Source organism: Tetrao urogallus (genome assembly GCF_951394365.1).
Source record: "Tetrao urogallus genome assembly, chromosome: 12".
NCBI lineage: Eukaryota > Metazoa > Chordata > Aves > Galliformes > Phasianidae > Tetrao > Tetrao urogallus.
The window spans coordinates 16,939,638-16,954,394 of record NC_136825.1 but is presented as its reverse complement, the minus strand read 5'-3'; the positions used below and the strand labels follow the sequence as shown (position 1 = coordinate 16,954,394).

Below are 14,757 nucleotides of genomic sequence, written 5' to 3'. Positions count from 1 at the left end.
TAACAGGGATTCATGCATCGGGGAAGAAAACACTGGAAAGTTCTAGAACTGCTTCTATGCTCCCTTTGTTAAAAATGCAATACCAATTATAGCATGCAGTTTATCTTCTTTCTTCAGTGCTCCTTCACAGAGATTTTTGAAATTATTTTTACAAGCTGGCCAGAGACCCTGCTGACATTGCTGCCCTCCTCCTAAGAGACGCTGGTTAGAAGCTGAAAGCCAGAAGTGCTATTTTTGCTTTCCCATAGGATGGATACTTGGTTGCCATAAATCCCTTCCTCCTGCAGCTGATCTGCTGTCTGCAATATGTGATACAATCCTTCTCCAGGTTGGGAATGAGACTTTGAGATGTAAATTGGAGCGTGCTTTACTGCTGCTAAATCTCTCACAGTTGAACTGAATGGGAAAATGGTTTTGTTCTTTTATTTAGTGACTTGTACTTCTTCCTTAAAAAGTAAAGATTGGAGACTCTGCTCCTGAGAGCGATGTTTATTCACGTGACACAGCACTTCGCTCTCTTATGGGCAATCCTGCTGAAGCCAACTGGCTTACTTTAATTATTTGCCTGCATTTGCACAACAAAGGGATTGCAAAAGCTAGTGTCACAAATCCAGCACGACATTCCCGACAAATAAGAATTCTCTGCCACAGGCAAGCCAACCAATTAGGAAATGCAAATCTGTTCCTGAAAGTGCCAGGAGGGAAAACAGTGACTGACGTTGCACTGGTGTCCTGACCTACATCCTTGTGCTTTACTTCTCACAGCGAAAAAATTCAGCCGTGCGGGATTTCATACACCGGCACCGATCTGACCGCTCTTGCACGGCTACGACTTTGACGGACCGCTGATCGGCCACAGCACTGCCCACCCCTCAGCCCCGTTCCCGCCTCCGCGACGGGCGGGAATTCTCTCCGCGCATGCGCAGCGCTGCCTGGTGGCGGCTGAGCGGGAGTTTTTGCGCGCCCGTCCGCCTTGGCATGGCGGAAGCGTATTTCCCGGTGGGCCCCGGGTTGGGCCCCGAGGAGAACTTCTTATCGCTGGACGACATCCTCATGTCGCAGGAGAAGCTGCCTGGCCGCGCCGAGAGCAACCTGCCCCGCTTGGCCTTCGCGCTGGGCCAAGGGACCGGCGCCGGCTCGGGGGACTCCATCCCTGAGGTGACGAACGGCGGGAACTACAACTCCCGGCAGGCACCGCGCGGGGCGGTGCAGGGCGGGCGGCTGGGCGGCGGCGCGGGGCATGCTGGGAGCGCGAGGCGCTGCCCGGGGCTGCGAGGAGCGGAGCGCAGCTGTTTCCACCAGCGGTGTTGTGAGGGGTTACGCGCGAGTAGCGCCGTTGTTTTGAGGTCGACGCAAAGACTCGGAGTCCTGCAGTAATAATTAGTGAATAGCGTTTTGTTTATATCTCAGTTATGGAATCCTTAGCGTTGGAAGGGACCTTTAAAAGCCATCTATTCCAACTCTCAGCAGGGCACAGGGACACCACAGCGCCATCAGACTGCCCAGGGCCTGATCCGCCCTAGCCTTCACAGTCTGCAGGGACGGGGCAGCCACCACCTCTCTGGGCAACCATTCCTCACTGCCCTCACTATAAAAGACTTCTTCCTTACATCCAACCTAAACCTACCCTCTTTAAGCATGAGGCTGTTCTGAGCACAAAACTGGCCCTTTGTAATACCGGATCTTCACTGTTAAAGTTTTCTGTCAGCTTCTGGGGTTGGTCCACGTGTGTTTTCCTGGGGACAGCCCTTGCCTTTCTCTCTTTGTGCAGGGCTCAAAGCTAGAGATCCCAATGTGGCTGGCCAAGGGGCTGCACGACAGCAAGAGGAGGCTGATCTCTGTGGAGCTGCCGAAGATCTACAAGGAGGCCTGGAGGACAGTGTTCAGAGCTGATGCCAATGTGGTCGACTTGCATAAAATGGGGCCGTACTACTATGGATTTGGCTCCCAGCTCCTGAACTTCGACAACCCAGAGAACCCCGAGATAGCTCAGACTATCCTGCAGGCAAGTATGAGAGCTGAGGCCTGAAGTTTGTCTCTGTGTTTGCATATCTTCTTGTTCCCAGCTGCCCAGCAGACTCCAGGATAAACAGCTTGTTCCAATTCAGATGACTTCTGAATGGATTAAGGATCTGTAGATCAGGTGGTATGACCCTTTTGGGGAATTGTAGCCTATTAATGTCAGTGCAAGCCTCAAGTGCACATCCAAGAGTTGGATTTTAGCTTAGAGTTTCCATGCTGTAAATACGATATTTCAGAAAATCCTGTAAAATAGGACTAAAGAGGATGCAACTGTATTTTATCTGTTCCATTGCTGCAAGGCAGAATTGATTTGCCCTATTTTTTGGTTTTTAACCTGTTTTTAAAGCTCTCTTCATACTGTCCTGTGCAGCTGTTCCATTGCTTCACCATCCTATCTTAGGCTTAAACAAAATCTGTTTCACAGCAATACAAGCTCTGTTCTGTTTGTCTCACACAAAGTAAACACTGAGAACAGATTCTCTTCCTTCCTGCAGCAGGCTATTATGTATTTGAACATTGACTTTCTTCACTCTGGGATAAATGATCCCAATTCATTTGATACCTCACTGTGTGTCATGCTTCCTAACCTCTGATCGCTGCTGGTATTTTTCCAGTTCAGCTCCAGCTGCTTGGATCAGCAGTATCTTGAACAGCACACATCTTGCCTTGTGCCCATGGGAAGATTCCTTTGAGAATTTTCCAGGCCATGATGGTGTTTCCTCATCACGACACAGCTTTTCTATTTTTCTCGATAGTGTGACATTGCCACATTTGGTTTACAGTCCACAGTGAGGTGGTAAAGCCTGCGTACGCAGACCATCATTCTTTAACCTGCATTTTTGTAGTTAATTATTTCTGCCTTTGTGTAGAACCTTGCAGTAGTCCAGCTAAATTACATCCAATGACTTTCAGACTGTTTTTCTAGTTTGTCAGGATTACTTGTGAATTATTATTCACAAGTCCCCTGATGTGTCCACAATCATCCGTCCTTCTATTCCTGGATATTGTTTGCTAATCTAATAACCATAATTCCTATTCCGTTAATTAACTTCATTCATGAAATTATCAAATATTACTCCTTCCTTAGAGGGGACTACGGAAGGCTTGCTTTCTGCATTGAGGAGGTGACCACACCTTTTCTCATCTTTTCCTTCTGCTGATGTACATCTTAGCAAGAGAACCACTTCAGTACGTCACTAGTTGGCTGAAATATCAAAGCATGCAAAGTGCAACTTGAAAGCAAATGAGAGGAGCTGTGCTGTTTTACTTTAAAAAAAAAAAAAAAAAAAACAAAAAAAAAACACAAAACCACCATAAATAGGGGTTTGACTCCCTCCTTGTTTTTGCTTGGGTTTAAAACCTTTCAGTATATCCTTTTGGTTTTTAAAATGTTGTGTGTTAGTCGTAGATTGGGGGGGGGGGGGGGGTAAGTGTTATTTCAGCATGCTGAATCTTCCTCATGATGACATATCTTCTGGTCCATTCACAAGCTGCAGCTTGTCTGTTCCTACAGCAGCTGCTGTGGCACAAGATTCATTCCACTGGTTAAGTGAGATGGAGTGGATGCTAATTGTGTTACGCCCTCTGGTCTGCTCAAGCCTGTCGTTAGAGAGCAGCCAAATCTAATTCCATGAATGCTTCCTCTCCACTGTATCAGATATTCACTCTCCAAGCTCAGGCAGGAAGTGGTTTGTCTTCATACCCAGGATTAATAGGTGCTGTGTACACAGCCGTGCCAGCAGCTGGCAGACCCTGCTGTGAGCGGCTCCTGTCTTGGAAGGTCTCTAGCATTCAAGCTGAAGCAGCCTCTGCTTGACGTGTCAGTAATTTTGCTTGTCTTCTTTAGACGTTTATTAGCCGTTTCCGTCGTATCATGGACTCCTCTCAGAATGCCTACAATGAGGACACCTCAAGTCTGGTGGCTCGGCTGGATGAGTTAGAGCGAGCCTTATTTCAAGCTGGCCAGAAGGGGCTGAACGACTTCCAGTGCTGGGAAAAGGGACAGGCTTCACAAATCACCGTTTCCAGTCTGGTCCAGAATTACGGGAAAAGAAAATTTACAGAAATGGATGGGTAAAAGCCTGAAGAACAGGTGGTTGCAAGAGGGGACACAGATTGATAGTCACAGAAAAGAAAGATGAATCAGCTTTAGGAAAGGACAGACTCCCTGTCCATTAGTGGCAGTTCTTCTTTCTGACATCTTCAGATTAGCCTAGTGCAAATTTTGAAGGCAGATGGGAAGTATATTAAAAATAGATCACATCATGTTGCTGGATAGCCCTATGGCTTACTCATACCACTCCTGAGGATCTGTGGTTGTAGTGCTTGCTAAGTGGCTGAAAGGATATGAGAGGATTTTCTAAAAGGGTAATTGATATTTATGATTCTTTATCCTCCAAATTTATATTTGCAGTGCCAGATCCGTTTGGAAAAGAAGTGTAATTGTTTGTATTCCATCCTTCCCATACCAGCCTCATGGGAACATCTGTTTCCAGCTTCTCCGTTCTTTGGAGAGCCCCAATAATATGGAGGAAGTGCCACAAACCACACTGAACTTTTCCCATTTCTTGTACATTTAAGTATAGCAGATGCTGTCCATGAGGCAGGGATCCTTTTCCTTGCTGATTTTTGCACACACGTTAGTACCTCAGAGAATGTTTTTCCAGCTGTGCAGGTCTGAGGAGCTGCCTGGTCTTTTCTTCCCCCTCCAGCTTTGTGGGATCAGTGCTGTGAGTGGTGGAGGATGTTCCCAGCTGCTATGAGTGCCTTTAGTGACAGATGTGTTTTGGCAGCAGATGTCAAGCTCTTCCACTCATTTTACAGGAGCAACAGAAGTTAGTCCGGACTGAGTTAAAAGCAGGTGCTTTAATGGAAATCATCCTCCATTATCAACCTCTGTCATCTGTTTTCCCATGAGAAAATCTTCTGCATACTAAGTTCAGTTACTAATGGAGGGACAGAGCAAACGAACCGAGTTTCCTTCCTTCTGATCCATCTGATTCTATTAAATGTCATCACTGCCAGTAGGAGAGATTGAAGCTGGTACTCACTGAGCAGCCCAGTGGTTATCATCCTACATGCACGTCCTTCCTGCTCCAGGAGTCATCGGGAGACAGCAGCAGTTCTGATGCAAGACCTTCAAGATTTATGCACCAATTCTTGTAGGAGTTGTCTTTGCATGTGTATCTGGACACCAGATTCTTCAGACTAAAGACCTGCAGTACAAACAGCACGTGATCATTCCTCTGAAGCTTTGCCCTGGAGGTTGTGAGGGGGGGCAGGGTGTTGGCCTCAGCACCTGCTGGGGAGACAAACTGGAAGTTGTGTCTCACAAAGTACCTCGATGTGTACAGATTCAAATGCTGCTGTACAACGTAGCCTAGGCATTTTCTTGTAACATTTGTATGTTTTCTATTTCTGGATTTTTATGCTGAATAAATATTTATAAGGGGAAGTTATTTGATTTAGAGTGACCATTCTTAGCTGTCCAGCAACAGAGAAATTAGTTGTGGATAGTGCAGATCTCTGCAAAGTCACAGCTGCAGAGGACAGTGCAGTCCTGGTCATCCCATTCCTGTTCTCTTTTAGGTGACATGGTCAGGAACCGTTTTCCTGCAGTCAGCTGCCAACTTATCCTATGTGAGTAGCAGCAGTTTGCTGAAGCCATGGCAGAAACACTTCCAACCTGATAAAAGCTATTGATTTTGTAAGTCCACATTTTCATGGTTTGTTTTATAGAAGGGAGGCGATTCCATGTTAACTTTTCAGCAGCGTGACAGCCAACAGGTGGGAGCTGGCTGTTTCTGTTCAAACCCTGCTGCCCCAAGTGCTAAAGCACAGAATGCAAATCATGTCCAAATTGCATTTAGTGTTCCAGCTGCAAGGGAAGTAAGGTTAACTTCACCTGTGATAAAAGCACTTCAGGTTTGGAAGGGTTGTTTTAAGATGGTTGCTTTGAGAGCTGGTTTATAACAAGAAGTCATTCTCTCCTCAGTTTCTAGATTAGATTTGATGACTCTCCAAACTCATTTTCCTGTGTTTGTAAGAACATTTCTCATCATTACTGCTGGGTACAAAGTCCAGACAGATGGTGTACGCTTACCAGTGTTTTGTGCAGCCAGTTTCAGAGTAGGGAGATTGAAGTAGTCCTTAAGAGTAGGGAGATTGAAGTAGTCCTTAATGTCAGATGTCTCTTTTAGTAACCCCGAGTGCTTTGTAAAGAAAAGAATAAAAAACACCATAATATCCTTAAAAATCCAATCCTGCAATTTTTAATTACTGTTTTTTTGTTTGTAGATCTGATATTCTGTGGGTTTTCTTTTTTCATTTCTGGCTGGAATGCTTTATTCGTTTGGAAGCACTTTGTTGCTACTGCAGACACCCACTGCTGCTGTTCAGCCTTTAGGATAGCTGACAAAAGAATGCTCTGTCATTTTTGTGAACACAGACTGTCCTTTATGATTGCACAGCAGCAAGCTGTGCCAGAGGAATTTGAATTCCTATATTACCAGAATGGCACAATAGGTTACAGAACCGTACAAAAGAGGTACAAAAAAGACTTCTAAGTGTCACTACTCCCCATGTCCCTCATCTTCACACTGCAGGACTGAGACATCTATGAGAAATCTGTATGTCTATGCAGTGTTTTCCATTACAACCAAAAATAACAGAAATTCAGGATGCTGGTTACTCTTTCACATGAAAACCTGAAGGAACATTCTTACGGCATGTTTTCTGAGAAACCCACAGGCTGGCTTGGTGCAGTCCTTCCCCAAAGGTGAGAGCTGGTCCTGTTAGACCCATCTCAGGGCAACATTTGTCTGAGTAGCTCCTGAAAAGCTGCTTCTGCTGAGCAGCCTCCCTGGATGCTCCATTCCAGAGCCAGGCTGTGGTGTGTGACAAACAGGGAGCTGTGTGTGCACCAGTGCAGCAGAAGATAGAGTCACTTCAGCTTCCTAGCAGTGAGCTGTTACAACAGTCAGCGAAACTGAAGACCTTTCCTCACCTGAATTTCACATGAGCTATTAGCACTCCAGGCTTCTTATCTTGCTCCATGTACTCTTCCAAGTATGTGAGGCAGCTGTGGGTGTTTGAGGCCCAGTTAAACACAAAGAGCTTTGCAGTCATCCAAACACAAACTCTCAGCTATCCAAACTACTTTTTCCACAAGAGTTCTGCTTTACTCCCTTGATTTTCTTTGCTATAAATGAGGTCTCATTTTGTCCTCTGGCCTCGGTTTATTTTTGGTCAGCAGAAAAAAAGCTGTTGATTGTTTCTGCTAACTAGGAAGCTACAGGCATAGTCATTTAGATCAGCAGCTTCCAGGAGAGGTGGTAGTAAGGAATATTTTGAAAACTGACCTACAGTAATGCCATGGATTAATTGTAATTAATTGTACCAGAGAAACAATGGCACCTAGCAGAGTTAAAGAGCATAAGCATTTCCAATTCCAATCACTATAATATGATGGAAAGAGGCTGCAGCAGGTGAGGATACACTCTAATATAGCCAGAGACACAGAAAACCACAACTGCTTACCCTTAGAAGACCTCCAGTAGGCAGGAATCTCTAGAGAGACATCTTTGCCTCTACTGCCAGCCCTTAAATGAGGTCTGGGAAGGGGTGGAGCCAGGATCCAGTCACTCAGGTACACTGCATGCACCTGAGCTCCCCTGGGATGGCCCTGCCTTCCCACCAGGTGCTCAATCACTGCTTCAAGCTGTGACTTGGTATTTCTGCTGCAGTCAGTGATCTTCTGGCCATTTTTTTGGTGACTAGCTGTTAGAAGAACTTCATTCAGAATGTTAATTGACCCAATGGCTGAATAGAGATGTGATGTAATCCAACACTGGGACAATGGTGTCTGCTTTCTTTACATAGAGCTGCTTCTGTGCCCAGATGTGCTGTTCATAAAAGCACATGGTCTGGTGGCACATCATATGGCTCGGAAGATTGTGGTTTTATTTATAAGTCCAGCTCTCTGTTTAGCACTGCCTCTGCCTGGCAGGGGGCAGCTCAGAGCTGTTCCGTACCTGCTTCTTTTTCTGATGAATGATTTTGTACTCTGGATTGGAAGCGACGACATAATTTCTTACAGCAGATATGTTGCCAGGCTTTCACAGCTCTGCTGCATCTACCAGAGCTCAGCTAGTTACTTGGTGAGTGCTTGACAGAGCTAAAAGATTCCCCTTTTCAGAAATCATGCTGGCTTCCTTGGTCCATCTCATTAAATCCTTGCTGCTAAGCTTCATCAGGACTGCCAGGTATCTGATTAAATACAGAGAAGCACTTTTCTTATTCTCCATCCTTCTCCCCCACCCAAACAGGAGATTGGCCCAGCAGGAGAGTGGCCAAGCGTGGATAGCTGAGCCAGCAGTTCTGCTCCATTTGCCTGATATTGCCAACCCAGAAGTACTTTTACTAGAGCTGACAGCAGCCTGAGCACTAAAAGCTGAGCTGAATTGTCTGTGGGACTTCACACAAAAACTGATGGAAGGATAACAGCTACTGTGGTCTCATCCTGTCACACTGAATGGGGAAGGAAGGGAGACCACACGCATTTGAAACTTATTTCTGATGGGTTCGCTTTTAAGTCTGGCTTTGGGAGCTGATCTCCAGTTGATATGACATGCTTTGCTTTGCTTCATGCTGATCGGGCAGAGGGATTCAAATGTGGGGCAGACAGATCCTGTTTGTGAAAGAAGCTGGGCAGTTAAAAGTGGCTCTGGCTTCAGACCACCTTGCAGTGTGCTGCATCTCCTGCTGCCATGACTACATGGCCATGGCCTGGGAGGGTCGCTGTGTGCACTGCTGGTCAGAACTGGGACAGGGGGAGTCGAGCTGAAGATGTTATTTTTGTGTGAGCCCTACCAAAACTGCTTGTTTCAGTAGAAGGTAGTGAGAACTCCACTGATGTTCTTGTGCCTTTAGACCCAAGTAGATGGCTAAGTGACTTGTTGCACATTCAGGGTGAAAACTCTAGTAGAGTGAGACTCAAGATGAGTTTAGGTTGCACTTGTTTTGGATTTGAGCATGCAGGAAGAACAGATGTCATAATTGGCATAGACACTGAAAATGAAGTATTGCTGATTGCTGCATAAGGATGGACTGAGAGAAAGCTGCCAAGAGTTGCACACAGAAGAAGAGGTGGACAGGCTGTTGGCTGTACCACCTGAGTGGCGTTCAGATGTGCTGAGTGTGCCTGAGTGGGTGCAGGACTGGCCTCGTGCTGGAGCAGTCAGTGCCTGGGGAGCACAGCGTGGAGCCAGGCAGAGCAGGTAGCAGAAGAAAGAGCCCTGGCTTCTACCTTCTCTTTCCCAAAGTGCTTCCTGTGTCATCGTCAGTCTGAGACAGCCTAAGAAGTAGGGTTAGGATGAGTGTGTGTATAATGAAGGCTGTGGTTCACAGAAATCAAGGAAAAAGACCAGACAGTCAGTTGCGTGTTTTCTACTTGCCCTGTCCTTCCCTGCCAGCCCAGCACATGCCATTCAGACTCCAAAGCCCATCTGCTGGGACTGGGCTCTGCTGTCCTGGGGTCCCTTGCAGTGTTGGAAGGAGCTGGGCTCTGTGGCTGTTTCCGTTTCTATAGTATGTCCCCTGAACCTGGGCAACCAGGGATGGGGGAACAAGTGAAGCTGTGTCCACCTTCTCCCTGCAGCTTGTTGCAGGGAGCTCTGTTGGCTGCCAGGGAGCAAGAAAAGCTCCTGTAAAGAAGTTGCCAGGCACAGTAGCCCTGGAAGCACCTGGCTATGGGAGCAGCAGGCGTAGGAACCAGACTCACAGGAGGAGGAACTTCAGCAGTCCTTCAGATGTGTTTGAGCAGGAGACAGCAGGTGGAACAGGCAGTTTGAAGGGGACCTCTTCATTACTGTTGTATCTCAGTGTAATAGATGGTGTAGCTGGTTTCTGTCAGTGCACTGTGGCATGCTTATTCTGTGACCAAAGCCTGATGTCAAAAGACTTGGGGATGTGTGAGGAGGTAAAAGAGATGAGGAGTCAGGGAGTGAAAAACAGCCTAGAGGGAGCTTGGAAGAAGGCCTGAAGATGAGGAGAAAGAGGAAGACCATGAACTCCTACCTTCCCCAAGCACTCTCCATTGTCTGGTTTTGCTTCGTAGGGGAAATCGATCCTGGGATCCCCTTCCCCAGCACCGAGGGCTGTCAGCTTCCCAGCACAGGTGCCAAGCTTCCTGGGAGCCAGGCTGATCCCACTGCTGCCCCACGGCGCTGTGCAGGAGAGCAGCTGGTTGCAGCAGCCAGACCACTCCGCGGCTGTGTGGAAAATTACAGGGGGTTGCACAGCCCCAAAAAGCTGAGGCATTTGTTCTGGTTTTCCAAACACTTCATTAATGTGATTGACAATATTAGAAGGTTCCTGAGATTAGCATGCTTCTATTTTTGAAGAGTTATTTCTGATGGCAGGCTGCCAAGCAGTGCCACTGGCCGCCGTAATCTTTCTATCTGATTGGCAGGACATACTGTGGTCTTTTGCCTTTTGTTAGCCTCTCTGAAGCCATATGATTCCAGCTCTTCACAGGGTTCTCCTACAGTCAGAGGAAACATACTTTATCCAGGTTTTCCTGCCCTTGTGTTGCAGAGTAGAAAGAATTTGTCCTTTAGGTGCTGGTATGCTGCTGAGCAAGGTTTGGTGAAGGAGATACCTCCTGAGAGTCATGGTAATGCTGTCCCATCTCTGTTGTGATGCTGTGATTAAAACAACAGCAGCAAAAGTGGTAAAAGGCAAATGGATGTTGTACAACCCATCCTGTGCTCACAGCTGGTGTAGCTCACAAGGCTGTGCCTATCTCCAGTAGTTCTGGTGGTCCCTTGAGGGCCCTCCCTAGCTAGGGTGCTCTCTAGGTAAAACAGGAGAATAATTGTTACAAAAATGGTTTGCAGACATGCACAAACAGGGGGTCTGGCCTGAACAAATAGGCAGAGCTTTCCCTGACTTCAGACCAAGAGATTGCAGATGCTTAAGATGCAGCATGGCTTTTCTTCTCATGTGTTAGAGCAAAATGGGAGTGGGGAGATAACCACCCAGTAGCACAGGCCTTTAGCTGGGGGGCTTGGCAGCATTGGAGGTGGGAAAAAACAGTGCAGGAGATAGAGAAATAAAGGCACCATCAAAACAACCCTCACATATTTGTCTTCTAAGCCCATAGCCTGACTGTAGACACTTTGGGGAAGGCATTAATACCTGTTTGAATGGCAGAGGCTCCTGGTTTGTTCCAGACTGTCTAGGTTTATTACCACCATTTTACCAAGCACTGCCTGGAGCCTGAGCTGTGAGTTTTGCTATTCAGTTTGGGCTCCGGTGCACAAACACAGCTCTAGCTGCCTGGCTGGCACAGGCAGAGATGGGCGCTGCTCTGCATTTGCACCGGCAGCATCAGAGGGAAGCTCTCTGCACCCAGAGCCTTGAGTCAGCAGGGAGGGATGACACAGAAAAAAGGAAATTGCTGCATTGTCCTCCTGCTTACCTCTGTGCACAGCTCTGCCCTCCCACAGCCCTGGCTCTTGGCCGGGTTCCTTTGGCCAAGGGAGCCAGCAAGGAGTGGCTGCCACCTGGCAGACCCCTCACCCGGCCCCTCTGGCTGGAGCCTGCCCCCGCCTCCCCCTTGAAAACTCACAAGCCGATTAAGCCCAGCGTGTTAATTGGCTGTGACAGCTCATTTTGTTATCTTGCAGTTCATTATTGATGGGGTGCGTGTGACTGGATTCCCAGCAAAGGTCAGTGCCAGGCCTCCCTTTCTGCCTGGCCAGAACGTGGGCACAGTAGGGCAGCAGCTCTGAGAATGGCACTGGTCATGCCGTGCAGCACCCTGCAGGGGATGTCCTGTGGCACCGGGTGGCTTCACCTTGGCTTCTCTAAAGAACAGGGCTGGAAGGGGCAGGAGTGGGGAGGGAGGTGTGCACTGGAGGATCAGGAGGATGCAGCGGTGTGCTTTGCCTAAAAGCTCCAAAACTAATGTTCTGTCCCTCTGTCTCCCTCCTCAGCATCCGCTGGGTCCGTGGCCCAAAAGCAGCACGACATGGGAGTTCATTAGTGAGGAGCAGGACGAAATCGTTAGGACCGATGGATCCCTCTGAGCAAGAGGCATCGATCAGCTGCAGGTCGAGGAGAAGGTCAGGGACAGAGCCGGCGGGGTGCAGGCGTGGGGAGTTGGGTGTGCAGCTGCTCTGTGAAAGCTCTCAGGCCAAGTACAGAGCAGGGGGTGCAGAGACTGGCCAAACCCCTCTGGTTGCCTTCTGCCCAGGCAAGGGCTAGCTGGGCTGGCAGCCTTTCTGCATGCTGCCCTGCCCCACTTTATCCCCCTGGGAAAGCAGTGTGTGTTTCCAGACCTGGTGCCCACAGCACCCCAGAGCTGTGGTACCCCCAAGCAGCCAGCAGAAAGGGTGCTACTTGCCATACCCACCCGTGTGTCCCCAAACACCACCACTGGCAATAAGGCAGCTATGGAATCCTGGGGAGCCATCAAGCCTTCCCACCGCATCACCACCTCCTTAAGCCACCCCAGCACCCGGGAGCCTTGGGGATGGCATTACCCCACTCTGCAAGGGAAGGTTAAAGTGGACATCATTGCTTGTTGTGCAATTGGAAATGCTCATTAATGCGGCCTTTGAGAGCATGCTGGTCTCTAGGCTCCAAGGAGACACCTTGCAGTCTGCTCTGTCTCACGCCTATCAGCTTGTTAAGCACATCTGTATGCACACAGTTGCTTTCTGCACCGCTCTGCTCTGCTCCGCTGACAGGTATTTATTTAAAGCCTGGCTTGACTGTGAGCGGGGGCTGCTTCCTCCCTGCTGGGAAGGTGGCACCTGGCCCTGTGCACACCAAACCCAGGCAAGACAGGCAAATGTTGTGGTTTCCATGCATTCTGAACAAGGTTCTGGTGTTTCTAGAGGCATTCCAAGGCCTTGAGATGGAGATTGTTGTGGGCACAGAGGTAACACCTGGCCCTACTGAGCCCCTGCAGACACAGCTTCGGAACTGAGCTGACAGCAAAGTCCTCAGGGCTGCCACGCTCCTTGCTTTGCCCTGAGTTCCATCACTGCTGGGTGCAGCTGACCTGTGGGAGTTCTGCCTGGCAGCTCGCTGGGCAGGTTGTTGGTCTGGTTTTTGATCAAAATCCTCCTGTTCTGCCATAGTGGAGGTGCTGCGTGTGAATGAAAAAAGAAAACTTGAATGGAGCCCAGCCTTGTTTGAGAGATGTGTGAGAATAATTTGTTGGGGCCCTTGGGCTGAGGCAGAGCTTGCAGCCAGGATGGAAAATTACTGCGAGCCCTATGCTGCAAGGGCAGGAGGCAGCCACAGCTGGAGGCCTGCCAGCACTGCCACGAGAATGGTGCTGCTGTCAGAGCGTGGCCGACTGTGACCGTGGGCCGAGTGTGTGCCCACAGCTTTCTAAGGGATCCAGAGATTTGGGTGCCCTGTGCATCGCCCGTTTCCAAGAGTGTTTTAGGAAACAGGCCCTTCTCGTGCACCTTGCCCATCGCTGATTCTCCTTGTTTCTCCCATTTCTGAACGCCTTGACTAAAATAGCCTGTCACAGATCCAGGGCGGAGCAAGGCAGGACCAGCAGCCACGCACTCCAAACAACATTATGATTTAAGAGTGACAATAAAAACATCACACTCATGGGCAACTGGGGCTAAATTTAGTTCTGATCCTTAGCACATCATCACCGGACTGCGTGTGCCTGGGGGCAGCTCCTAATTCCTGCTCGATAAAGCCTCATTGAGCGCACCCATCCCCTGCCTGGAATGTGTGCAGCCATCACGTCTGCCCCACATCAGTCTGGACTGTGCCACCCCAGCCCCCTGCTCCCCATCCACCTGCCCCGTGCTCTGCCATGTGGCACAACCATTCTGAGGATAAGATGCTTCTCAAACAGCTGCAGCCCAGCTTCAGCATCACCACCCGCAGCGACATCTCTGGGCACTGGGCTCCCCGGCTCTTTGGTGCCAACAGGAAAAGAGCAAACAGCGGAAAACAGCACAAGTCTGCACGCTGCATCCCTAACCCTCCAAAAGTCCTTGTCCACTGCTGTGACCTCCCTGATGCCATCTCCACAGCCAGACCTTGGTTTGACTGCCTGGCTGTCACATGGCTGAGATGAAAGTGCATGGAAAGCCATGTGGAAAATGCCACATTGACCTGCAGAGAGAAATGTGGAAAAATCCATGCTGCAAAACTCCCTTTAAACATGCAATTGAGGGTGCAGACCACACCGCGTTCACGCAGATTCCAAACCCCCTGCACAGTGTTATGCGGCTGCCTCCAGCTCAATGCATGGAAAGCCTATGTTCTCTCCATATCTGATTAACTGTGCAATTATTCCAGCCATATGGCCACGCTCCTTTGGCAAGGTAGCATCTAAAAGCTCCTATTTGGTCAAGTTGAACTTTGTGCAGAGAGGATAAATTCCTGGTGTGAAAATCATTTCTTCCTGTAGGAATCCCTGGCTGTTAGAGGAGGTTTACATTTGTACATTTGTATCAAGAGGATGTGACCCCTTCATATCCCTGCCCAGTTCCAAGGAGAACCTTTTGCTGTGGTGTGAGAGGCAGCCCTGAAGGCAGAGAAGAGCCCGGGGGCGATGAGCCAGCTCCTGGCTGAACACCCCCCGTGCTCCCCAACATCCCATTGAGGTGAGGAGGTGAACACGGCCTGGCACGCAGAGCTACTGGTGACTCAACAGGAGAGGCTGAAGTCAGCTGGAAGCTGGTTGCC

The 14,757-nt window shown here is 48.8% G+C and overlaps 1 protein-coding gene across 1 annotated transcript; it reads left to right on the top strand.

Moving 5' to 3' along the window:
- Positions 1-978: 978 nt before the first annotated feature.
- GINS3 (GINS complex subunit 3) lies at positions 979-4,099 on the top strand (the record flags this gene model as incomplete). Its single annotated transcript, XM_079541469.1, has 3 exons — positions 979-1,158; positions 1,772-2,005; positions 3,869-4,099. The coding sequence occupies 3 exons, from the start codon at positions 979-981 to the stop codon at positions 4,097-4,099; spliced, it is 645 nt and encodes a 214-aa protein (XP_079397595.1).
- Positions 4,100-14,757: the final 10,658 nt, after the last annotated feature.